Consider the following 25,000-nt stretch of genomic DNA (forward strand, 5'->3'; position numbering starts at 1 on the left):
TAATTGCTCATCATCCCTTCGCACCTGTTGTCTTGGAGATTGTCCTATAGGTGTTGTGGTCTGTGCAAGAAAGAAAATATTTTAAATAAGTTATTATGTACAGTGTGAAATGTGTAAAATAAGTTCTCGCTTTGATCGAACATCACGCAATTTATGCATTGGTTCGGACACACAAGTTTTAGTTATCTTGCTTCTTTCCTGGTAATCACTAACATGAATTACTTTGTCTTGGTAGAAAACTCTTTCATGAACATTTGGCTGTTGGTCCCATTCGAACTACCCCAATCGAACATTCTAGCCTGCCTTTAATTAATCTGCATTATGCAGTAATCAAATATTGCACTCACCAAATTTTCGAAAGAAACTTGGCTCCTGATTCCATTCAACATAACTACAATCTCTAGTAACAACATTACAAGCACATGTTCACTTTTTTCACTGACAATAATAAATACAATATTTGACCTTTGAAACGGAGCCTGCAATCAGGTTGTCTATCCCAGCAACGTTCTATGATCTCTTTATATCCCTCTAGATAATCATTATCACTTAGTCGAGGTTTCTGACCAGCCATAACATTTACTCGTATGACGAGAGGAGAAAGAGTAACTAAAAATATCAGCAATTGTTAATTAATTAATATATTAATACTATGAAAACAAAACATCGTACAATCATAGATTGGTTTCATTTCTTTCAGTTGCCAAAGAATCATTGAATATCTATAATACAATTGATATTCCTAAGAATCAGGCACTGTGTGTGTGTGTGTGTGTGTGTGTGTGTGTGTGTGTGTGTGTGTGTGTGTGTGTGTGTGTGTGTGTGTGTGTGTGTGTGTGTGTGTGTGTGTGTCTGTCTGTGCAGTGTTGTGTGGTGTAGTGTGTGTGTGTGTGTGTGTGTGTGTGTGTGTGTGTGTGTGTGTGTGTGTGTGTGTGTGTGTGTGTGTGTGTGTGTGTGTGTGTGTGTGTGTGTGTGTGTGTGTGTGTGTGTGTGTGTGTGTGTGTGTGTGTGTGTGTGTGTGTGTGTGTGCGGTGCTGTGTGTGTGTGTGTGTGTGTGTGTGTGTGTGTGTGTGTGTGCGTGCGCGCGCGCGTGTATGTAGGTATGCTTGTATATGATGGACTTACGAGTAAACGTCAACTTTAATCTCCTTCCCCATTTCAAGTTTTCCGTCAAAAATTTCAGGTGCGGTAAATGCTACTGTTCCTTTGTAGCTGGTTGTTGATTGTTTTGAAGAAATCTGTCGTAGTTTTGCAAGTCCAAAATCAATGATCTATAAAGTCAGTATATAGATTGAGAGCTAGGATCGAAAAGTTCCAGCAAACACACTATAGACCTCCAGACCTTGAGAATTTGTAATCTTGTCTTCAATTAGTCTTATTTAGTTTATTCAAAAGATTGTAAATGCAAATGCATGCTTGCAAGCAATTCTTGCCAATATTCCATCTAATTCAACAAGTGCTCTCTTTTCTGCTGTCACAGACCTTAGTTCTGTCGAGATGCCCAGTGCAAATGCTGGGCTAATTGCGAATACTGGCACTTTGCGACACTTAGGGTGCGTTCGAATACTAGCTCTAGAACTGGAATTGTTGTAACTGTCACGCTCTAAATGCAAAATTCCCGAAGATTGCCAAAGTGCAATGGCGGGTACAGATGCTGAGGCCGTTGTGGACCTTTTTCTTGGTTATAATGAACATTTTTGGCGACCATCGACTTGGCAAACACCAGAAGGAACTACGTTTGCAACTGATTACAGTGACCTTCTTGGCGCGAGTAGCTCCAAAAAACCGAAAGCGAAGCACTGCTGATGTTCGAACAGACTACAACAAGTGGAGTAGAAACGCCACGCTACTTGGTATTGACGCTTACCGGAAGTATGAGGCTTTGCGCATGCTCAACTTGCTGACAGTTCTAAGCGTTCGTTTGCTAGCAAGAGTTCCAACAGTTCTGACAGTTCTGGCAGTTCTGGCAGTTCCAGTTCCAGAACTGGAACTAGTATTCGAACGCACCCTTAATAATTATAATTTAATTAATAAAAGAGATCAAATTGTATCTCACTTTACAGTCATAGTTTCGACACACCAACACATTCGCTGTCTTTAAGTCTCTGTGAATAATTGGTGATGGCAAACTGTGTAAATAGTTCATCCCTTTGGCAATGTCTAGAGCCATGCGAATCCGACAATCCCATTGTTTGATAATTGGGTGATCGTCTACTCCACATAGCAACATATCTTCCAAATTTCCATTCTCCACATATTTCATGACAATCGCATAATAACCAGGCTCGATGCACATTCCTAAGAAACGGATGATATACGGGCAATCCGTAAGACGTTGCAATATACTGGCTTCACGAATGAAAGCTGCCACATCGCTACAACACAGTAAAACGTGAGCAGTGGATTCGGCTCGTTTTAGCAATCGCAGCTTTTTCGTGCAAAAATGCACGATACGCGCACCCATGCATAGATGCAACAGACTACTGTTTGCAGACATAATTCTGTGGAACCACCCATAACACCTGATATGACTGGCGTGGAGACAATACGCACGCGGTGGAATGCCTCTTCCAAACATTCAAACGGAACTTGCTCCAGAAGTTCCAGAAGGCTACTACCCACGAAGGCGTGAAAGGCAAATCCTTCATTCAGTGGCGTAGGAAGCGTGGTGGCTGGGGCGGCCATTGTAAGGGGGTTGATATTAATACTACGTTACGCGAGCACAGCCAGTAGCGGACTACCACAGTGTGCAGTGTACAGCAACCATCGACATCCTGATACAGCCATGGCCGCCCCACTTTTCAAAAAGTGGCTTTCCGCTAGCTGCTCATTGCCGGTAACTTCCGTTGTTAGTTGTGCCGATTAAATAAGTAATATATGTTAGCATGAATGCGAGCAAACTTAACGTGCGCTAGATTGCTCGCAGTACATTGGCTGTGTGGAAGGCGTGACTAAGCTGTTGAGCGGCAACGCATGCGCACTCCCTCGAGTTTTAGTAGGCGCGGTTTCTTTGGACTACAGTGGATGGGTCAACTGGATAAGTGATAAGTAAGACTGCAGGGCCTTAGGAGCTGCGAGTCGGTGCGACCAGAGGCTGCATGCGTGTCGTATGACAGCGCATGCTAAATGATCACGCCTTCTAACGCGCGTTTGGCCGCACCACTTTTAATTGCTTCCTACGCCGCTGTGAATCATCCCAGCTACTAAACAGACAGGAGACAGCTGTTCCAGATGCGGACAGAAACCGTCGCATGATAGAGCTGCGTGCTCAGCAACAACGACGAAATGTCATATGTGTAGGATAGAACGACTAGGACATTACGTGCGTATGTGTAAAACTAAACAAAAGATAGAGATCGTCTGATATTAGTGTTGATTCTCGAGGTTATCTATGCTTGGGGAAACTGTAACTAGCAGGTGCTTGGATGACCAATGTGAAAGTGAATGGAAGGGAGTTGAGGGTCAAGATTGACATTGGTGCAGACGTTACGGTGATACCAGAGAGAGTGTACAAAACAACCTTCAGCAACCCTAAACTGCAAACTGCTACCAGACATTCACTACATGGTCCAGGAGGACATGCATTAGATGTGCGTGGGAAATTTGTTGCCAACCTCCAAGTCACTGTGTTGACCACACAGCAAGAAATATTTGTGGTTCAAGGAATGACAAGATGTTTACTTGGCAGACCAGCCATAGAAGCTCTGCGAGTAATCAAACGGTGTGAGCCAGTACACAAAGCTGAAAATAATCTGAGTGAGGTGCAGTGTGCGAAATAGTCTTTGACTGACCACCGGACATCATGTCCTGTCAATTTAAAATTTGTCGGACATTAAAAACGTCTGGTCGGACATTCCAATCCTGGAAAATACTACTTATCACTTACAATTCATTATATGTATATATATTTTATCAATATATTTTCTTTTTTCTACTATAGTTTCCCAACCCCAACCCACAACTATCTCAAGTTAACCCCAAAATATCTTCCCTACTGTTGAATGCTAGACTCTCTAAAACCAACTTAGAATTATGAAGCCAGGTTTGATGGACAACTGTTGATGGAGGTGTGAGATGGCTTGGCTAACAGTCAGGTGTTTGCAGTGCTGATATCCGTGTAATTGATTTCGAATATCGAGGCTGTGAGACGACCAAAGACCGGAAGTTTCAACCACAAGGGTTATATACACTCTTGCCGGGTCCAATGGACACCTCCTTGGGAGTAAAGACCTTGCAAAACCTCAAGGAGTGTAGCAATGACACGTTCAAGTGAACGTGTACACACACTGATCTCACCACATCTTTTTCCAACATCTGAGTCCACCACGCTGGATATACAAGCACAAGGAACAAAGTGGTCTGGGTGGAGGCATATGTTTTCCAATTCAGATCTAGTTGATGGTTACTGTAGTGGATCAATTCATGACTGTTATCATGGGTTGCCGCAGTAATTCGAGGTTGGTAAACGTGTCCATGTATTTGTGTTGCCAAACCAACTCTCTTGGAATACACTGCACGAACAGTTTGATAAAGGACACTTGCCACCGCAGCTAGCTCGAAGATGCCTGACCAAGTGCTAGATTTCATGGCTCTAGATGACACTTTGATGTTGCATGCCTTTGATAAAAGAGTCATATGCATGGAATTAGTACAACCCACCTGACAAATTACTAAAAACAGTCAGACTAAAAGTGGCCATTGTTTGAGATAGCAATGAAGAGAGAGACAGACTTCATCGCTTCCTCGACTCTGTCCTGCTTGGCGACAAACCCATCCGCGTAAATTTCTGCATGCCTGATCTGAAAGCAAGCCCTTCCTCTTTTACTTCCGTTGGCATGTCCTACCCAGTGAGTTTTGGAACGTCATCTTCGTCCGCATATGCGTCATACCTCTAGATGTGGAAACTGCAATTGTTCCAAGAACATGCACCACAGTAGTGGCAGGTTTTTAGTTCAAGGATTTCCTCCTATCCTATCAACCTAATGATCTGCAGGTTGTTATAGCCCCTACAGAAAACATTACACGCAAGTATCTCTGAGTTTCCTATCCTGCCGCGTTCACGGTGTATGGCCCGTGGCTGTCCGCTGCATTTTTGTTGCGCACCTCGGAGCCCCAGCGTTTTACTTAAGCGCTCACATCCGGGATTTGACAAAAATACACGTTCAGCTATGCAGTACACGTACGACACGTGCCTGTTTGCGTTTGTTTTGTGCGCGAACTGCGGAAAATACGTTTGTTGACATGACACTGGGATGTGCAAGAATGTGGGTTGCTCATACGGAATTCCACACCTGCAGCTACGCCACTGGAGAAAATGTCCGGCGAAATCACGAATGGCCGGACAAATGCTTCGTTTGGTTGGTAAATGTCCGATGTCCGGCCGTTATTTCGCACACTGAGGTGGCTGATGTTCAAGCTGTATTTCCTAACTTGTTTAAAGGTCTAGGAAAGATGAGTGAAGGGTACACTATCTGTTTGAAATCAGATGCGCAGCCATTTGTTTTGCCAACCCCCACGCAAATACCTATCCCCTTGATAAAGAAAGTGGAGGATGAACTACTGAAAATTCAAGTCGAGGGAGTGATTTCGAAAGTGGACCAACCCACTGACTGGTGTTCAGGAAAGGTTATAGTTCCTAAGTCAAAGGGTCGTATGAGAATTTGTGTTGATCTGTCTGAACTCAACGAGAGTGTGAAGCGAGAGAGATTACTATTACCTACAGGCGAACACACTCTAGCTCAGTTGCAAGGAAGTAGTGCTTTCAGCAAGCTCGACATAAATAGTGGTTTTTGGCAGGTATCTCTGTCAAAGGAATCGGCTTTACCCACGCCATTTATAACGCAATTTGGGAGATTATGCTAAATCAGATTGCCATTTGGTATAACTTCGGCACCAGAGTTATTCGAGAAAAGAATGTCAGAGACACTCAACGATTTACAAGGAACTCTGCTTGATGGATGATATTCTTGTTTTTGGGAAAACACAAGCAGAATATGATCACCGTATTCGGAAAGTCCTTACACTTAACCGGTCTTACACTTAACCAAGAGAAGTGCATATTTTCAACTAACACAGTGAAATTCCCAACAAAATTAATGCAATTAGGGAGATGCCAGAGCAGTCGACTCCAACAGACATGGTAAACCAATTGGGAAAGTTTCTTCCAAGATTAGCTGAGAAAACAGAGCCATTGAGAGCCTTGACCTCTAAGTCGGAGTGGATGTGGGGAGACAGTCATCAACGTGCTTTCAAACAATCAAAGAAGATCTGTCTCAACCAGTAGTTTTAGCTTCATATTCTCCAACCAGACCAACAGCTGTGTCATCAGATGCATCAGCATATGGTCTAGGAGCTGTTATTCGACAGAAGCAAGACAATGGAGAATGGAAACCAATTGCATACGCATTAAGGTCACTTACCAGTGCAAAGCTAGATATGCGCAGATAGAGAAGGAGTCGCTCTCTATACAAGGGCATGCGATCGATTCAGTAACTATTTACTGGGAATGTCATTTCACGTGGAAACAGATCATAAGACGTTAGTATCATTGTTGTGTACAAACAGGCGTTTAGAAAAACTACCTTTACGAGTTCAACGATTCAGATTACGACTGATGCAGTATCAATTCACTATTTCTCATGTACCAGGTCGCAACATTCATACTCCAGATACTTTACCAAGTTGTCCAGTCTGTGAAAATCGAGCAAATTTGCAAAGCCAGGACTTAGCAACAGCATCTAACGAGTATGTCGACGAAATACTTGATTCCCTACCAGTGCAAACAAAAAAAACTTTGGCCAAACTAAGAGGGCAACAAGATGCAGACGAAACGTGCTACCAGCTGAAGCAATTCTGTAGGAGCGGATGGCCGCCTAAACACAAGCTCAAAGGAGATATCAAGAAATTCTGGGCAGTTTTATCAGAATTGCCTGTGAAAATGGCCTATTACTACGTGGTAGCCGACTGGTTACCCCTACCTCGATGCAAGCAGAGATTTTGCAAAAGCTTTATTTGGGACACATTGGCATTACTAAATGTAGAGAGAGCGCACGATCAGCAGTTGGTTGGCAGGGAATTACGTCACAATTACAGGATAATATTGAACAATGTTCAATATGCAGCAAACAAAGTCCGATACCAGTCCAGTGTTCTAGCTAGGATTTCCCCCCCCCGGAAGTCATTAAATATAATGACGTCATCAAATGTTTGATGTTGACAGATTTGGTAATGACATCATAAAATTACTTTATCTGTTCTCTAGTTGTATGAGAATCAGATGTAACATAATACAAGACAGATAGATAATACAGTAGATTATTACAATGACAAGTTGACTTAAAACTGGAATCATGAGCTGACCTAATTAGCTAAAAGAGTAAAGGTGTACAGTACAAAACATGAGATTAAAGATAAACAGTAATTAGTAGAACACCTGCTGCAACCACAGTCACTCATTAGCACTTCTTGTGTGAAAAGGTCAACAGAAATTTACCTCAAACACCGACAATGGAGACCATGCACTCCGTACGACTTTTAGACTCGTACCCAGTCCTCCTTTTCGCGCGCGCTCCACGTGTTTTGGCACGTGCTGCTTGTTCCACTCGCCAGGAGGACTGGTAACATATCATGTCATGTGACCATTTTTTCATTAGTTTAATTAGAAGCCGGTCCTGTAAATTGCTGCAACCTGCACTGATAATATGGTGTCGAGTAATTTGTCTCACGAGAGTACTACGCTAGACGTCGCCAGCCAGCACAAAGAAAAACACAAAGCTTTACGATCTTACAAAGTAGATCGCTTTCGTTGCAACGAGCGACATCCTCGCTTCATAAACATTGGAGCTTCACTATTTATCGGGAGCGAATGCACCTTGTACGCGCTCCTGTCGTATATTGGCTACCATTCACTTCGTACTGAGCAGCTACAGACATTTCTGTCAATTCTGGCTGGAGAAGATGTCGTTGTCATGATGTCCACAGCAGAGACACTAATGAGCTTGCACCTTGCGTGACGACAACCATTGCTAATAGCCGTCTGGTTGTCAAGGTAATTGCTCCTCAATTCATTCTAATAGGATCCTACGCGTGCCCTTGTAACACCATTTTTTCGTCTCGAGTTGCAGTTTTGACCAATCAATACACCGAAAACCTACCACGTGAAGAACTAGTTCTTCACGTGACATAATATGTTACCAGTCCTGGCGAGTGGAACCAACAGCACGTGCCAAAACACGTGGAGCGCGCGCGAGGAGGAGGACTGGGTACGAGTCTATATGACTACCAGATCTCTGACATTAGAATATGTATTGTTCTGTAGCAACTTTGGGACCACCAAGACCACAATGTTTTTAGATCCGTGATCCCACACTATGCATGCTAGGGCTTTGCAATTCTGTCCCAACCGTCAATAAATGCTGTTTTCCCCACTCCAAACATGACTTCCCTCTCCCAACCGTCATTTTGACGGTACTGACGGTACTGGCGAGAACACTCCAGTCGAACCTTTGTTGTCAACTGTTTTTCCTAGTCGACTGTGGCAAACATTGGGCACTGATTCGTTCGAGTGGAAGGGGAAGTTTTTTCTACTAGTTATAGATTACTACCCCAGATATCCTAAAGTTGTTTCTTTGTCAAGCACATCGTCCAAAGAGGTGATAGACAAGATGAAAGCCATGTTTGCTCGACACGGCAGACTAGAGGTCAGATCAGATAATGGTCCTCAGTACGCCTTGGAGATATTTGCACAGTTTGCAAAAGACGACTTTTTCATACAACGAGCAGTCCACATACCCTCAATCGAATGGAGAAGCCGAGCGAATGGTACAGACTGTGAAGAAACTTCTAACAAAGAGTGAAAATCCTTACCAGGGATTGTTGTCTTATCGTTCAGCCCCATTATCAAATGGATACCCTCCGTCAGAACTTCTAATGGGTAGAAAACTAACTGACAAGTTTAGTTCCAACTACACCAGCTACTTCTTTACCTAAACGTGTCCCGTACTGAAAAGTACAAGTGAAAGACCAAGTTCAATGAGAAAAGACAAAGGAGAGATTTGACAAACACCATAGAGTCACAGAATTACCACCATTATCTCAAGGAAAAAAATTTGGCTTTCTGATAGATCAGAGAGAGGGTCAATTCTACAACAGTCTACAAAACGGAGATCGTAGCAACACCATCAAGAAAATTCCGTAGAAACAGACGACACATAGTAAAAGATCATCATGGACAAAAAGAACCAGTACCAGAAGAACAGAATACCGAGAAAACACAGAAGAACCAACACCAACAGACAGTCCAGTGCAACATCCCCAACCATACAGGACTAACAACAAAAGGTGGTCGAGTTGTGAAGCCACCACAGAAACTAGACGTACAGTTTAATGCTTGACTATAGAATGCTGAGTGTTGGAGTTACACATGCACGTTTGCGTTAGATGGTTTGTTTCAAGAGTGGGGAACGGGTGATGCGGCATGTGGTAAGCTAGTATTATGATAAGTTACCTCTGTGTAATTAGTATTATCAACTGTCTAGTGCAATAATACAATCAGTCAAAATCCTACTAAGCCCGCAGGCAACAGTCACGTCATAGTGTAGACGCTGCTGCCGTTGCAGGAAACAGCAGACGTGCTATTCGACGCGCATATACTACTACACGGTTACACAGAACTTAGTGCAACCTACTTCTTAAAGACCCAGATATACTAACCGACACGCTCCGTGTCCGAGGTAACGAACGGGCAATTTAAATTTGGTGGAGATCAAGGGCGGTCGCAGAGAAAATTCGTGCGGATGCGGAGGCGGTCTGCGAGCAAAAGATGAAGCGCAGGACGCGGGATAAAAGAACCACAGTTCCATAGATACCGTATATCATAACGAAACACAACCCCATGGCCGAGATCGGTGCGACGACAGAGGAACGCATCGACGCACAAAAAATTGCAACTCGCCTCTCTAATATTTTTACAATAATTGTGTACCTGTCTTTAAGCCTGTACGGTGTGGTGAGACGTTTGATCGCCGCTAGTTCACGAGAGTTCGCCAACCGACATCGATAGACAACGCCGAAGCCTCCGGAACCGAGAACGTCTTTGTCCTCGTCGTAGACAATTTCCTTTCGTTTAAATATCTTCGCTTGACAGCTCGCGGAGCTCTGTAGGTAGCCGCCTTCCTGGCTCATTGCGTAGACCAAGAGAGAGGGTAGCAACACATACGTACTGCAAGGTCAACCTAGAGCAATTAACCTTATCACAAACATACTCAATATAACCAAGTAAGGTGGTCGTGTTGAAGGAAACCAGGGTTTGCACTAAATAATCATAACACCCTGCTGTGCTATCGTGCGCAAGGTGTGTTCTCACATGTTGAGCTTCCTCTAATTAGTCATAATACGCTGTGTAAATCCTAGCAGACTGCAACTGATTGTATCATGTACTTGAGCTACGCTACTCAATTTCCGCGATAGAATTGCAACGTCTTCCGACCGCTTTCCGTCTTCGAATGCCTTCTCCAGGTGTAGGGACACATGCATCTGATATCAGCAGCAGTTGCATGCCTGAAGAGATGCGACAACGTCTTTCACTACAGAATTCCGCAAGTCATGCTGCGGATTCGATTTTCTCAAGAAAAAACTGCCAGACCAACACAAAGTAGAGCAATCTTCTTTGATTCATTGCCATGATAGGGTAAAGTCGCCTAGACATGGACACCGTCTAAAGGTGGACTGTTGAAGTTTCACTTCTTACCATGGAACGAATCGGTCATCAACCGCGACGCGATTTGTTGTAGTAGCAAGCACTGCGCCGTACCTTCTCGGTACAGGACGTTCTTCCAGTTGACGTCGCGTTTTCTCACTTTTTCCCGTATGTTTAGACAGTAGCCTCGACTATTCTGCCAATGCGAAATCATAACAATCGTGCAGCGTTACATATTCAACGCAAGCAGTCACCGTTGTACATTGGTTGCACCGCCTATGCCTTACTCTACTGTACCAGGCAGATTTCTTTATTCACCTCTATGAGCAGCGGCTAGAATCAAGCAACTTGTAATCAGAAGTGGGCGGACCTGAGAAAATGCACCTAAACCTCAACATACATCCATGCACAGAAAGATACGCCGCTTTTTGCAGATCTCTTTTCAGCACAGGACTCAGATCCTACCCAAGCACAGAGGACAACAGACAGACGACTGCTGCCATCTCATGAAGGTGAAATCTTCATTGCAAATGGATTTATAGAAAAACTGAAGGTTATAAACATACAGAAAATGGCAAGAAAGGAAGCTACAACGTCAAGAAACTCGCATCCTATCAGGGAAGTCCAAGACAACGTTTGCAACGGGAGTGGCTGCTCAAGCGTCGCAGCAGCGACGAGAATGACTCCTTTTGTAGCAGTTACGATCAATCCTACTACCAAGACTCAAAGAAAGATAAAGGATAGATAGGCAGCGACAATCACGGCTGTAGCCATTGGTACCACTTCGGGTGCGCCATGCTTGATGAGATGCCAGAACCTAGGAAATTCTGGAGCTGTCCAGACTGCTTAGACGTCTAGGAGACGCGAAAAGCTTGTTGCAAGCGTAGCTTCCAGTTCCGGTCCTGTTTACCTTTCCTGGTAGCACCCAAGACCAATGTGCTTGCAGTGAAGTGCAGTGCAGTGCAGTGCACAGGGGCGTACGCAGGATTTCTCTAGAGGGGGTTCGTAACTTCAGGGGCGTACGCAGGAATTATCCAAGGGGGGTTCACAACTTGATTACAACTGTTCTATTTTTGGCAGTCAAACACACCATGACCTTCTTTAATCTTAGCAATACGTGCTGTGAGACTAACTGTTACTTGGGTAAATGAAACTATTAGAAAGCAAATAACTTGCTCAACATCAAGAGTTATCAAACAGCATACTAGGTGCTTCAATTCTACGTGGATGTTTCTGCATAAACAGTTTGCAGACGTGGTTAATATCAACAGGTGTAGCGTAGTTGACGTGGATGAGAGCTGCAGCAGCAAGACGGTCTTCACTCTGAGTGCTGCGCAGGTAGGTGTTGAGCCGTCGCAGAGCAGAACCGGATCGCTCACAGGAACAAGTGCTCAGAGGCAGTGTTGCAAAAAGCTGCATAAGGACACGCAGGTTTGGCATTGTGCAGACACCAGGAGCCAGGCAGTCTTTCAGAGATTGGGAACGAGACTGCGGAGGAATGTTGAGCCATTTTCTCTTCCAACGAACAAATTCCTCATCAACAATGTCAGGGTTCGGCAAGTCAGCACTGTAGAATATTACAGCCTCTTCAATGTCCTGAAAAGATGATGTTTCACTGATAGAAGACGGCAGGAGTGATTGTAGTCTAGCAACTTTCTGCACATGCTTTGCAAATCGGGCTTTCAAGTCTGCAAGCAAATGATCTAAAAAGGGCAGGAGAACTGTAACTTTAAAGTACTGCTTGGGATCAGAGCATTGATAATTAGAACGATGCTGCTGCCGTTGGCAAGTTCTGGGCACAACTGGAGCAATATCAGACTTAGCAGCAAGGCAGCAACTGTGGTTGTAAATTCTGTCTGAAAATGCAGTCAGTTCATCTGCGTTGAAACGTATGCTAAGAAGCTCTTTCTGACAATCTTCTATCATCATCAAGCCAGAGTAGAGATCTTGAGAAACTCCCTGCAACCTTTTAATGGGTTCTCGAACGTACGAGAGCGTACGGTGCAAAACAACCATTGCATAAATAAAAGAGAAGGATTCCAAGGACTTTAAATGCGCAACCGCATCCTTCTTGTCATCAGCAGAGAATCCGTCACTAAACATGGCGTAGTGTCTACTCCCATAAATTATTACTTCGCACAGCTCTACTAGGTATGGATGACACTGCATGAAGCGCTGCCACCCATCAATATTCTCCACCCATCTGGTTATACAAACATTAAGCAGAGGAGAGCCATGTGCTGCTCCAGCTTGCTGTTGCCTTTCACATACTTGCTTTAGTAGACCTTCCCTCTTTGGTGATGCTCTAATCCAAAGAGTGATGGCCTTGATGACAGAAATACAATTTCGGACGCATGGCTCTGCACAGGCTTGTGCTATTACAAGGTTGAGGGAATGACCGGAACAGTGAGTGTATACTGCCTTTGGCTGCTTGTCTAGAATTCTTCTCTGAACACCTGACTTCTCTCCACTCATTGTTGACGCTCCATCATAACCCTGTCCACGGAGATCCTCAAGTGAAAGACCAAGGTTTGTCAGAAGTCCAGTGATAGCCTGTTCAATATCAACAGCACGAACTCGTACCATTTTTACGAATGAAACAAATTCTTCTCGTATCTCACCAGACGCATCTACAAACCTCAGGCAAACAGCCAAGTGTTCCACATTGTGACTGGAAATTTCATCTGCCAACACAGCATAAAACTTGGCCTCTTTCACTTCCTCAACAATTTTTGCGCGAATAATGTCAAAACCGATAATACCCATTATATCATTCTGTGACCTTGGTGACAGGTATGTACCATTCCGTGCCAAGGGCTGTTCCAGGTGCTTCTTCAAGACTGCATCATTAGCAGCTTGGTTCTTAAGCAATGCCAAGAAATTTCCAGGATTACTGCTGGATGAAATCCCTTCTCGGTGTCCACGCAGTGCTAATCCTTGTTTCGTCAAATACAGTATGGCACGAACTATCTGTTGCAAAATATGCTTATTTGTGGTCAAGCGATCTTGCAGTACCGTGCGTACCATAACATCAAGTCTAGAATCAGGGTTATCTACAACTGCTCTGAATGTATCTGCTTCGTCCATGCAGTGAGCATGATACGTGTGTTTTGCATGAGCTGCCAGCGACTCGCTCAGCTTCACCCAGTTGCGAAAAGGCACGTTTACAAAGAGGCCTTTGTCAGCACGAGTCTTCTCTGAACACAACAGAGCGCATGGTGCACAATACACAGCATCATTGGCTGGGCTGTAGACTAGCCACGAGTATTTAGTAAGCCAATCCGTGTTAAACTTGCGGTTACAGCCATACGAACGAGTAGAAGGCAGTACGGTAGGCGGCGAAGTATGCCTAAAGAGTAATTTGTACTTCTCACCTCCGGAAAGCGCTGAAACGGCTGTGGACACTTCTTTGACTGACATTCCAATCTTGATAGTGAGACCTACGTCAAATGGGCGACCAACGAAATCCGTGCACGTCGTGGCATTCTCCCTCACCGTGTCTTGGACCTGAGTGTCTAGATTTGACGTCGGGTGGCTGTTGCTTTCCTCAGTCAACACAGAGCAAAGCCGTGGCCGTCGGTTCGGTGGCTGGCAGTCCTCACGATCATTATGTTGCTCACCGCCCGCATCGAGTCGACCAGCTTCGCTTGATGGCCTTTTATGAGCCGCACGGAAGAACGCTGCAATGCTCTGTTGATGCGCCATTTTAGCTTGTCCTCGGAGAACCGTAATCAACACCGTGCAAGAGCATGAGTTACATAAACTTCATCTCGGCTTTGTAGATCCAGTAATAGGCGCGCCGAAAAGTTAAGTGCTGTACTACTTTATAGATTTATATTATTTTTTACAGATAATTTCAATGTATCCAAAATCGGGAGTCTCGTTGTGTCTTCTGCTGTCCCCATATGTAATGGTGCTGTGTAGTTGCGCTCATGCGGCATTGCCTAATTCGAATTCCGCCATTACCTAGCGCCTAGAGGGGGTTCGTCCGAACCCCCTCGAACCCCCTCTGCGTACGCCCCTGAGTGCAGTGCAGTGCAGTACAGTGCAGTACAGTACAGTACAGTACAGTAAAGCACAGACCAATGCAGTACAGTACATTACAGTACAGTACAGGGCAGTAGTACAGTAGAGTACAAGACAGTACAGTACAGTACAGTACAGTAGTACAGTACAATACAAGTACAAAAGGGTACAGTACAGTACAGTACAGTACGAGTGCAGTGCAGTGCAGTGCAGTGCAGTGGAGTGCAGTGCAGTGCAGTGCAGTGTAGTTCAGTGCAGTGCAGTGCAGTGCAGTGCAGTGCAGTGCAGTGCAGTGCAGTGCAGTACAGTACAGTATAGTAGAGTACAAGACAGTTCATTAATGTACAGTACAGTACAGTACAGTGCAATACGAGTACAGAAGGGTACAGTACAGTACAGTACAGTACAGGGCAGTAGTAAGTGCAGTGCAGTGCAGTGCAGTGCAGTGCAGTACAGTACAGTATAGTAGAGTACAAGACAGTTCATTAATGTACAGTACAGTACAGTACAGTGCAATACGAGTACAGAAGGGTACAGTACAGTACAGTACAGTACAGGGCAGTAGTAAGTGCAGTGCAGTGCAGTGCAGTGCAGTGCAGTACAGTACAGTATAGTAGAGTACAAGACAGTTCATTAATGTACAGTACAGTACAGTACAGTGCAATACGAGTACAGAAGGGTACAGTACAGTACAGTACAGTACAGGGCAGTAGTACAGTAGAGTACAAGACAGTACAGTAATGTACAGTACAGTACAGTACAGTACAATACGAGTACAGAAGGGTACAGTACAGTACAGTATAGTACAGTACAGTACAATACGAGTACAGAAGGGTACATTACAGTACAGTACAGTATAGTGCAGTACAGTACAGTACAGTAGAGTGCAGTGCAGTGCAGTGCAGTGCAGTGCAGTGCAGTGCAGTACAGTGCAGTGCAGTGCAGTACAGTACAGTACTGTACAGTACAATACAGTACAGTTCAGTACAGTACAGAACACTACAGTACACTTGCTCGTAAGATTGCAGGAGAAATATCATCTAGAATACTAACAAATTGTCAATATATTGGTAATCAGTAAACAATACCTGTACAACCATAGACTCATTTCATTTCAATCAGTTGCCAAAGAACGATCGCAAATCTATAATATAAATTATTATCATTGACACTTGTACACAAAATTGACATAAAATTTAATATCTAGATGACTTACGAGATAAACATTAACTTTTGTTTCCTTCTCCATCTCGACTGTTAAGTCTCTGTGAATAAACGGTGGTTGAAAACTGTGTAAATAGTTTATTCCTTTGGCAATTTCTAGTGCCATTCGAAAGCGGCAGTCCCATTGCTTGATGACTGGATGCTCGTTCATTCAACACAGCAACATGTCTTCCAAATTTCCATACTCTGCAAATTCCATGACAATTGCATAATGATCGGGATCGATGCACAAGCCCAGAAAACCGATGATGTACGGGCAATCAGTGAGACGCTGCAGTATCTCCGCCTCTTGAACAAAATCCGCCACCTAGCTGCAAAATACAAACGGAAACATAAGCCTAGCTCTCAGCAACCAGGATTAGAGTGGGCGTGTCAGGCCCCTCCCAAGACTTCGCCTACAGCACAAAACAATCCGTGTGTCCCAAAAACAGCTGTGCTGCACAAACTATGGATACGAATTAGCAGCTGTGAAATATGCAGAGCTAGAAACCTCGCAATGCGTTCGTGCAATCCTGTCACGTGACCTCCAAAAACAGGAAGCTACTAAATTCTTGTTCTCTGAGCTATAACCCGCATGTATACCTTTTCTCGAGTCTGTGCGCTGCGGACAGAACTTTGACCGCCGTCACTTCGCTCGAGTTGGCCAACTGACATCGGTCGACACCAAAACCTCCAGAACCGAGAAAATCATCATCCTCGTTGTTCCTGTCGTCTGATGGATCTTGAGCTGTTCATGGCTCATTGCGCGGTTAGGCCTGATGATAGGATTACGTAAGTAAGACGTGCATTTTCAAGTGCATTACATTTGCTAGACAAAATAAAGTAGGCTAATTTCAACCGTTTTTCGGGGATTTCACTGTTACCCAGAATTTCCTATTCTTTTAAATAAGTTCGTGCGCAAATATCGCAATTGCACGGCCCTAGTAACGAAGAATCAAATGATTCTGACTTTTCCACGTAAAGCTAGACTTGGAATACCTGCGAAATTTTAATAAATTCTGCCATCTCTTGGACGTTTGTAACAATTCTGCTGGGGTAGGAAATCACATGGGTTAGGGATTCTGTGACAGATGATGACTGCAAGTGCACATGGTTTGATAGAACGTCAAGTAGCAACATTAATTAAGTCAAGTACTTCAAACAAAGTTATTGAAATAAAACAATGTAAATCAAATATTGTTCACATTCTACAAAAATCTGGAAAAATTGCATAAAAATAGCATACATATAAAATTATTCAAGAGGGCTAACATATGCTACCAATTGCTCTCCAAAAGCAGCGTTTGCTACAATTCTGCAACCCACACGCATGTCACACATTGCCTTTATAAGCAATTGTCGTGTGGCCTTGTCAACAAATTGGCTAGTCCACATGGTTAGTGCCTTTCGAGCTTGCGAGAAAATTTCTGGGTATTTTTCCTTTATCTCATCTATCTTGTCTACCGAGAACAACGAAGGTTTGAGAAGACAAACAAGAATAACCCAATGAGTAGAAATCTGTGAAGCTACAGACACAATCTCCTCCACAGTACATGTGCAACCTGCTTGCATTTCTAACTGCTGCTGTGACGTCTTTCCAGTTACATCACTGTCTTGTTCATAGAAACCAGACTCAGAGCCAGTGCTCCCACTGCAATCAAAAGCCTGTACGACAAGACACAGTTTCTAAAACAAAGCAAGTATGGCAAGACGAGTCATGTCTAACGTACGGTATTTGAATGACTATCTTCACGATAAGCATTTGCCAACATTGCAGTAGAACAACTGCCACCTTGACTACACTGATTCTCCACAGAAGCAACAGCACCCATGGACACAAATGAACCAGCCGTAGTTGCTCTGTGATCATGATTTTCAATGGGTCTCACAAAATCCAACGATGTATCATCTTCATCAGATAACTGTTCCATAGCAGTACATGTAGAAACGTTTCTTCTGCTATCAACAGCATTTCCATTGGCACTCGCAGAACGATCCGAATATCTTTTGCTCATGATTCCATCCAACATAGTTATAATCTCTGGTAAGTAAGCACGACATGCACATCAGCCAACAGACAGTTTTACTATAATATATCAATTTATACCATGGTCACGTGACCAATAACCAGCCCGAGCACATTTTGAAATAGTGTACTGTATATGACGTATTGCACGGCAAGTATGCAATAAGTTACTTCCGGTTAATATCACATGTCACATGACCATGGCATAAATAGCTCATCATATGATTAGCTGATAAAAGCCATATAGCACGCTAATCATATGATAACCTATATTTATATTGTTTTGATGTACCTTCGAAGTCTAGCCGGCACTCGGGTTGTTCATGCCAGCAACGTACAACAATCTTTTTACATCCACCTGTATAGTCATTATCACTGAATGAGGGCCTCTCACCTGCCAGAACGTTTGCTCGTATGACAGCAGGAGAAACATCACCTAGATTAGTAACAAATAGTCAATATATGACGATCAGTAAACAACAGCTATGCATACAACTATAGACTCGTTTCATTTCAATCAGCTGCCAAAGAACAATAGCAAATCTATAATACAATCGTTGACACTTGTAAGCATCATGTCATAAAATGTAATATCTAGATGACTTACGAGTAAACATCGATTTTTGTTTCCTTTATCTCTTCGACTGTTCCACCAAATACCTCGGGTGCGGTAAATGCTACGGTTCCTTCAATGCTACTTGCTGTTAAAATTTCTTGAAATTTTGGTAACCCAAAATCAATTATCTAGAAATTCAGTTGTCTGAGACTGACATGACTAAGCCTAACAAAATTTATTAATTCGTAGTGTATATCTCACTTTACAGTGGTAGGTGTTCGACACCACCACATTCTTTGTCTTCAAGTCTCTGTGAATAATCGGTGGTTGCAGACTGTGTAAATAGTTCATTCCTTTGGCGATTTCTAGTGCCATCTGAAAGCGGCGGTCCCATTGCTTGATGACTGGATGTTCGTTCATTCCACACAGCAACATGTCTTCCAAATTTCCATACTCTGCAAATTCCATGACAATTGCATAATGATGGGGTTCGATGCACAAGCCCAGAAAACCGATGATGTATGGGCAATCAGTGAGACGCTGCAGTATCCCCGCCTCTTGAACAAAATCCGCCGCCTCGCTGGAAAATACAAACGGAAACATAAGCCTGGTTCTCAGCAACCAGGATTAGAGAGGGCGGGTCAGAGCGGGCGAATCAAAGTGAGTGGGGCAGACCCCAGCAAGACTCCGCCTACAGTACGAAACAATCAAAACTGTGTGTCCCAAAAACTGCACCGTGCTGCACAAACTTTAGATATGAATTAGCAGCTGTGAATATGCAGAGCTAGAAACCTCACAACGCGTTCATGCAATGCTGTCACGTGACATCCAGGAAAGAAAGTTGCTAAATTCTTGATTTCTGAGCTATAACCTGCGTGTTTACCTATTCTTCAGTCTGCGCTCTGCGGAGAGAACTTTGACAGCCGCCACTTCCCTCCAGTTGGCCAACTGACATCGGTAGACGACACCAAACCCTCCGGAACCGAGAAAATCCTCATCCTCGTTATAGACGATTTCCTGTCGTTTAAAGACCTTGGGCTGTTCGTTGCTCATTGTGCGGCTAAGTTTGACAAAGGATTACGTAATGTTAAAGACGGGTATTTCAAGTACATTAATTAATTATAGACAAAAATATACAGGAAGGAGGTTTCAACCTTATTCGGGCATTTCACTGTGTTACCGAGAATTTCCTTATTTCTTTTAAGTTCACCCGCAAATATTGCAATTGCACGGCCCCAGCAAGAAGACTCAAATTATTCTGTCTTTACCACATAAAGTTAGACTTCGAATATCTGGGAAATCCTCTATCGTCTCTTGGGCCTTGTAACAATTCTGCTAGCAATGGAAATCACACGAGTTGAGATTTTTGTTACAGATGATGACTGCAAGTGGTTTGATTGAACGTCAAATAGGAACATTAAGACAAGTAATTCAAACAAGGTTATTGAAATAAATTTAAAACAACGTAAATCAGATATTGTTCACATTCTACAAAAATCTAAAAAATTGCATAGAAATAGCACACACATACAAAATAATTCAAGGTGGGCTAACATAAGTTACCAAATGCTCGTCAAAAGCAGAGTTTGCTACAAGTCTGCCACCCACACGTATGTCACACATGGCATTGATGAGTAATCGTCGCTTGGCTTCGCTACCAAAATGGCTTGTCCACATGGTTAGTGCCTTTCGAGCTTGCAAGAAAATTTCTGGGTTTTCTTGCTTTATCTCATCTATCTTGTATACTGAGAACAATGTAGGTGCAAGAAGAGAAACAAGCAGCATCCAACGAGTAGGAATCATAGAAGCTACAGACACAATCTCCTCATCCGTACATTTGCTATTCGCTTCCATTTCCAATGTATGTTGTGACGTTTGTCTGATTACATCATCATTCTGATCGTAGAACCAACAGTCTCATCCAACTTTTTCACTGTGATTTAATTCGACAGAACGCCTGTTTATGTTTCTTCTCAGTGGTGTGTCCTCATTTGCCTTGTACGCGTCTATGCACACCAAAGTTTTGGTATCAACAGGAACAGTTGGTCCAGGAAGTTGAATATTCAGTGACAGCTGAAGTTGGGGCAATCCTGGTTTCTTCACTTCATCATCCAGTGTTTCAGTGATAAACCGATGAATGTCCATACAGATAGGTGCAATTTCGAGACATGACTTTCATGTGTCAATAGTGACAATAATATATTTCTTTAAATGATAAATCAGTTCCAACTTGACACCTTTCTGAACTTGATATACAGAATAATTGCGTGCCAACATCGGTTCGATATTTTCCTGGTACTTTTCAATGCAGCACGTCATCAACATAAAATGCAACTGCTCGGGAATAAAGTCAATTTTACATGAAGAAACAATGAGTGACAATGGCTTAGGTCTGTCTGGAGTAGCTGGAGTAGCAGCTGCAAATGGACCTTCATACACAAAATTTAGTAGGCAAGGAACAAAGTAGTCAGTTTGATAAGAAACCGCTACAGCAAATGAACCAGGTTTCAAGCAGAGAATGAAGAAACAGTTTAAGAGATTCAGAACAATGGCATATTCTTCTTGCTTTACTCCTGCTTCTTTCAGACGATGATCAATAAGATCCCAACAAACAATTCCTGTTTCCTGTGCTTGCTCCCAAGCTTCACTCAACAAGGGAGAAGAATGACAAATTGATGCCACTATCGAGAAGACGTTAAAAAGCCAGTGTGGTTTAGTGACAACTACATTCTTTAGCTTCTTGATTCTCTGAGGGAAGATTACTGATCCAGCCTCATCTAAGTATGACAAAGCAGCACGAAGCTCTCTCTCTTTTGACATACGACACAATCGATTGGCAAAGGGCATGATAACTTTAACGTTGGACAAAGCACTGCCCAACTTTCCTTCTAGAGCATCAAGAATTTTCTCCAGTACTGACAAAGTGGCAGGTATTACAGGTTTGGGTGACACATCGCTTGCCATCTTTTCAATGAGTTGTTTTACAATTGTCACACCTGGATCCTCATTGGGACTGTCAGGGTCAGACACTGAATTTTCTACACAAAAGAACCAATCATGAGGTTGGGTGGTTGGTCTAATGATGTGCTTCTTAAACGCCTTTTTATGTAACAGTTTTGAGAGAAATTCATTCTGTTTCTTTATCATCTTTTCGTCAACATCTTTAGCATGTGTTCCAATCAGGAACATGACTGGCGAAGCACAATTCATTGACTTGCCAATGTAATCAGTCAAAAGTGGAAAAGACCCAAGGTCAGAACTGTGATGCTCACCTACCAAGGAAGTTACAGATGCCCATAAGGACACAGCATCACAGTTCTTCTCTACCCAAAAATTTTGTATTGGAATTGGTTCTGAGTCAACCGAATGAAGGTAGAAAGACTTGGCCTCCTCATTTAGAGGCTCAGCTGCATTAAAGACAATGAAATCAATGCATCCCGGTGTGATAGCTTGCCCTTGACCAGGAAGAAGTGGTTCTTGACCTCCCAAATCCCACATGGTAATGTGAAGCTTTAAATCTTCTTGCTTCAAAAGAATAGGGTCTTCTTGAAACTGCTTCATAACATGAACAATTGTTTCGTTTAGAGCTGCTGCTTCATCAAACTCATCTGTGGACTTGTTACTTTCATTATCATCATTTGGAGTGAGTCCTTCATTCTGTCTGTCGTAGCTTGTTCTAATTTCACTATCATTTGCTGTAGATTGCTTGTCATCATTACTGTGCATCGCCGTCTCTGACTGATCTACTTTAGTGTTGACACTCTTGCTCTCATCTTCACTACCTGAACTCCTTGCACTAGCATTACGTTCTGCATGTATTGCTGCTCTAGCTATTTGTCTGTCTAAAAACTCACGGTCTTTGTCACTCAAACGTCTCCACTTAGATGCTTCACAAACTGCCAGTTCTGCCTTTGCCACAGATGTGCTCGGCTCAATTGGCTGAAACTTCTCATCGAGCAGAGATCGTTTAAAAGACGTCTTGCCTGTTCTGTCTCTGCCAACAACGACAATCTTGATTCGAACAATTTCAACTGATCCTTGCTGTAATGCTTGAACAAACAGCTCACCAACATCAGATCCCATGCTTGTCACAGCACCTACACATATGACACATACAATCTGTATAATGTAAGCACCGAAGTGACAAAGCACACTCAAGAGGACAAAAAATAAACTCAAGTCTTGTTCCATTAGTTAATACTGCATTAGCCAATGTTTGCTCATCATGTAGTTGCTTCCCATTGTGCAGCAGCAAATAGTCCCATGACAGCGAGGCTTGTTGAGATGGAAGTTGATGCTTCAAAGCAGCAATTGTATCCGATGCTTTTGCTTTCAATTGAATAGGTTGACCAGATAATGACTTGGCCTCTAATTTCAGCCACTGATCATCGAGATATTCTAAAACAAACACCAGACTACTTCAAAGACTACAAGCTTTTATAAGTAACATGTGAACCTCTTTCAAAACTACAAAAACCTAACACCCACCAAACTACATATTCACCTAGCTGCACACCCACCTAACCACCTAACTACACATCCACCTGACCACCTAACCACCTGACTATACACCTAACCATCTAACTATGGACCCACTTGATTCTTTACCCACCTAACAAGTGACCCGCCTGACCATCCACCCGCCTGACCATCCACCCGCCTGACCATCCACCCGCCTGACCATCCACCCGCCTGACCATCCACCCGCCTGACCATCCACCCGCCTGACCATCCACCCGCCTGACCATCCACCCGCCTGACCATCCACCCGCCTGACCATCCACCCGCCAGACCATCCACCCGCCAGACCATTCACCCGCCTGACCATCCATCCGCCTGACCATCCACACGCCTGACCAATCACCCAAGCGGACCAAACACCTGCCTGACCAATCACCCAAGCGGAACAAACACCTAGCTGCCCACTCACCCATGCACCTGACCACTCACCCACCTGACCACTCACCCACCTGAAAACTACCCACCTGAAAACTACCCACCTGAAAACTACCCACCTGAAAACTACCCACCTGAAAACTACCCACCTGAAAACTACCCACCTGAAAACTACCCACCTGACCACTCACCCACCTCATAAAACACCCACCTCATAATGTACCCGCCTCATAATGTACCCGCCTCATAATTCGCCCGCCCAGCCACCCGCCCGCCCAGCCACCCGCCCGCCCAGCCACCCGCCCGCCCAGCCACCCGCCCGCCCAGCCACCCGCCCGCCCAGCCACCCGCCCGCCCAGCCACCCGCCCGCCCAGCCACCCGCCCGCCCAGCCACCCGCCCGCCCAGCCACCCGCCCGCCCAGCCACCCGCCCGCCCAGCCACCCGCCCGCCCAGCCACCCGCCCGCCCAGCCACCCGCCCGCCAACCACCCAACCACCCAGCCACCCAACCACCCAGCCACCCAACCACCCAGCCACCGAGCCACCTAACCACCGAGCCACCTAACCACCCACCCACCCGCCCAAGCACCCACCCGCCCAAGCACCCACCCGCCCAAGCACCCACCCGCTCAAGCACCCACCCGCCCAAGCACCCACCCGCCCAAGCACCCACCCGCCCAAGCACCCACCCGCCCAATGACCCACCCGCCCAAGGACCCACCCGCCCAAGCAACCTCCCGCACAAGCAACCTCCCGCCCAAGCAACCTCCCGCCCAAGCAACCTCCCGCCTGCCCGCCCGCCCGCCCGCCCAACCACCCACCCGCCCAACCACCCACCCGCCCAACCACCCACCCGCCCAACCACCCACCCGCCCAACCACCCACCCGCCCAACCACCCACCCGCCTAACCATCCACCCACCCGCCTAACCATCCACCCACCCGCCTAACCATCCACCCACCCGCCTAACCATCCACCCACCCGCCTAACCATCCATCCACCCGCCTAACCATCCACCCACCCGCCTAACCATCCACCCGCCTAACCATCCACCCACCCGCCTAACCATCCACCCACCCAACCACCTAACCACCTACCCACCTAACTAACCACCCACCCACCTAACTAACCACCCATCTAACCACCCATCGACCCACCTAACCACCCATTCACCCACCTAACCACCCAGATACCCACCTAACCACCCAGCCACCCACCTAACCACCCAGCCACCCACCCAACCACCCAGCCACCCACCCAACCACCCAGCCACCCACCCAACCACCCAGCCACCCAGCCACCCACCCAACCACCCAGCCACCCACCCAGCCACCCACCCAGCCACCCACCCAACCACCCACTCACCCACCCACCCAACCACCCACTCACCCACCCACCCAACCACCTAACCACTCACCCACCCACGTAACCACTCACCCACCCACCTAACCACCCACCCACCTAACCACTCACTCACCTAACCACTCACTCACCCACCTAACCACTCACTCACCCACCTAACCACTCACTCACCCACCTAACCACTCACTCACCCACCTAACCACTCACTCACCCACCTAACCACTCACTCACCCA

At 44.9% G+C, this 25,000-nt stretch overlaps 5 protein-coding genes across 5 annotated transcripts in view; 1 reads left to right on the forward strand and 4 right to left on the reverse strand.

The window, feature by feature from the left end:
* The window catches only part of LOC134187572 (receptor-interacting serine/threonine-protein kinase 2-like), a 3,196-nt gene extending 409 nt beyond the window's left edge, over positions 1-2,787 (reverse strand). The window contains exons 1-7 of the mRNA XM_062655723.1: positions 2,717-2,787; positions 2,057-2,375; positions 1,126-1,271; positions 673-722; positions 466-609; positions 348-400; positions 1-60 (exon numbers count right to left, since the gene is read on the reverse strand). The exon at positions 1-60 is cut by the window's left edge and continues 330 nt beyond it. Of these exons, the coding sequence (XP_062511707.1) occupies positions 1-60; positions 348-400; positions 466-609; positions 673-722; positions 1,126-1,271; positions 2,057-2,375; positions 2,717-2,787 (843 nt within the window). The remainder of the gene's footprint in view (positions 61-347; positions 401-465; positions 610-672; positions 723-1,125; positions 1,272-2,056; positions 2,376-2,716) is intronic.
* A 3,322-nt stretch (positions 2,788-6,109) lies between these two features.
* LOC134187573 (uncharacterized) lies at positions 6,110-8,855 on the forward strand. Its single transcript, XM_062655724.1, has 4 exons — positions 6,110-6,222; positions 6,309-6,410; positions 6,565-7,059; positions 8,528-8,855. Exons 1-4 carry the CDS (start codon positions 6,110-6,112, stop codon positions 8,853-8,855), a joined length of 1,038 nt encoding a protein of 345 aa, XP_062511708.1.
* Positions 8,856-11,700: 2,845 nt separating this feature from the next.
* On the reverse strand, positions 11,701-14,401 carry LOC134187574 (52 kDa repressor of the inhibitor of the protein kinase-like). Its single transcript, XM_062655725.1, has one exon. The coding sequence runs from the start codon at positions 14,399-14,401 to the stop codon at positions 11,879-11,881; it is 2,523 nt and encodes an 840-aa protein (XP_062511709.1). The 3' UTR covers positions 11,701-11,878.
* Positions 14,402-17,052: 2,651 nt separating this feature from the next.
* LOC134188049 (receptor-interacting serine/threonine-protein kinase 3-like) lies at positions 17,053-19,072 on the reverse strand. The gene is made up of 6 exons (XM_062656232.1): positions 18,769-19,072; positions 18,559-18,695; positions 18,445-18,494; positions 18,244-18,387; positions 17,656-17,966; positions 17,053-17,590 (listed from the first exon to the last, which is right to left on the reverse strand). Exons 1-6 carry the CDS (start codon positions 18,973-18,975, stop codon positions 17,180-17,182), a joined length of 1,260 nt encoding a protein of 419 aa, XP_062512216.1. The 5' UTR covers positions 18,976-19,072; the 3' UTR covers positions 17,053-17,179.
* An 823-nt stretch (positions 19,073-19,895) lies between these two features.
* The window catches only part of LOC134187575 (uncharacterized), a 6,191-nt gene continuing 1,086 nt past the window's right edge, over positions 19,896-25,000 (reverse strand). Inside the window, exons 3-4 of the mRNA XM_062655728.1 lie at positions 22,660-22,905; positions 19,896-22,604 (exon numbers count right to left, since the gene is read on the reverse strand). Of these exons, the coding sequence (XP_062511712.1) occupies positions 20,683-22,604; positions 22,660-22,905 (2,168 nt within the window). The 3' untranslated portion in view covers positions 19,896-20,682. The remainder of the gene's footprint in view (positions 22,605-22,659; positions 22,906-25,000) is intronic.

The sequence above is a fragment of the Corticium candelabrum genome, chromosome 12, assembly GCF_963422355.1.
Source record: "Corticium candelabrum chromosome 12, ooCorCand1.1, whole genome shotgun sequence".
Classification (NCBI taxonomy): Eukaryota; Metazoa; Porifera; class Homoscleromorpha; order Homosclerophorida; family Plakinidae; genus Corticium; species Corticium candelabrum.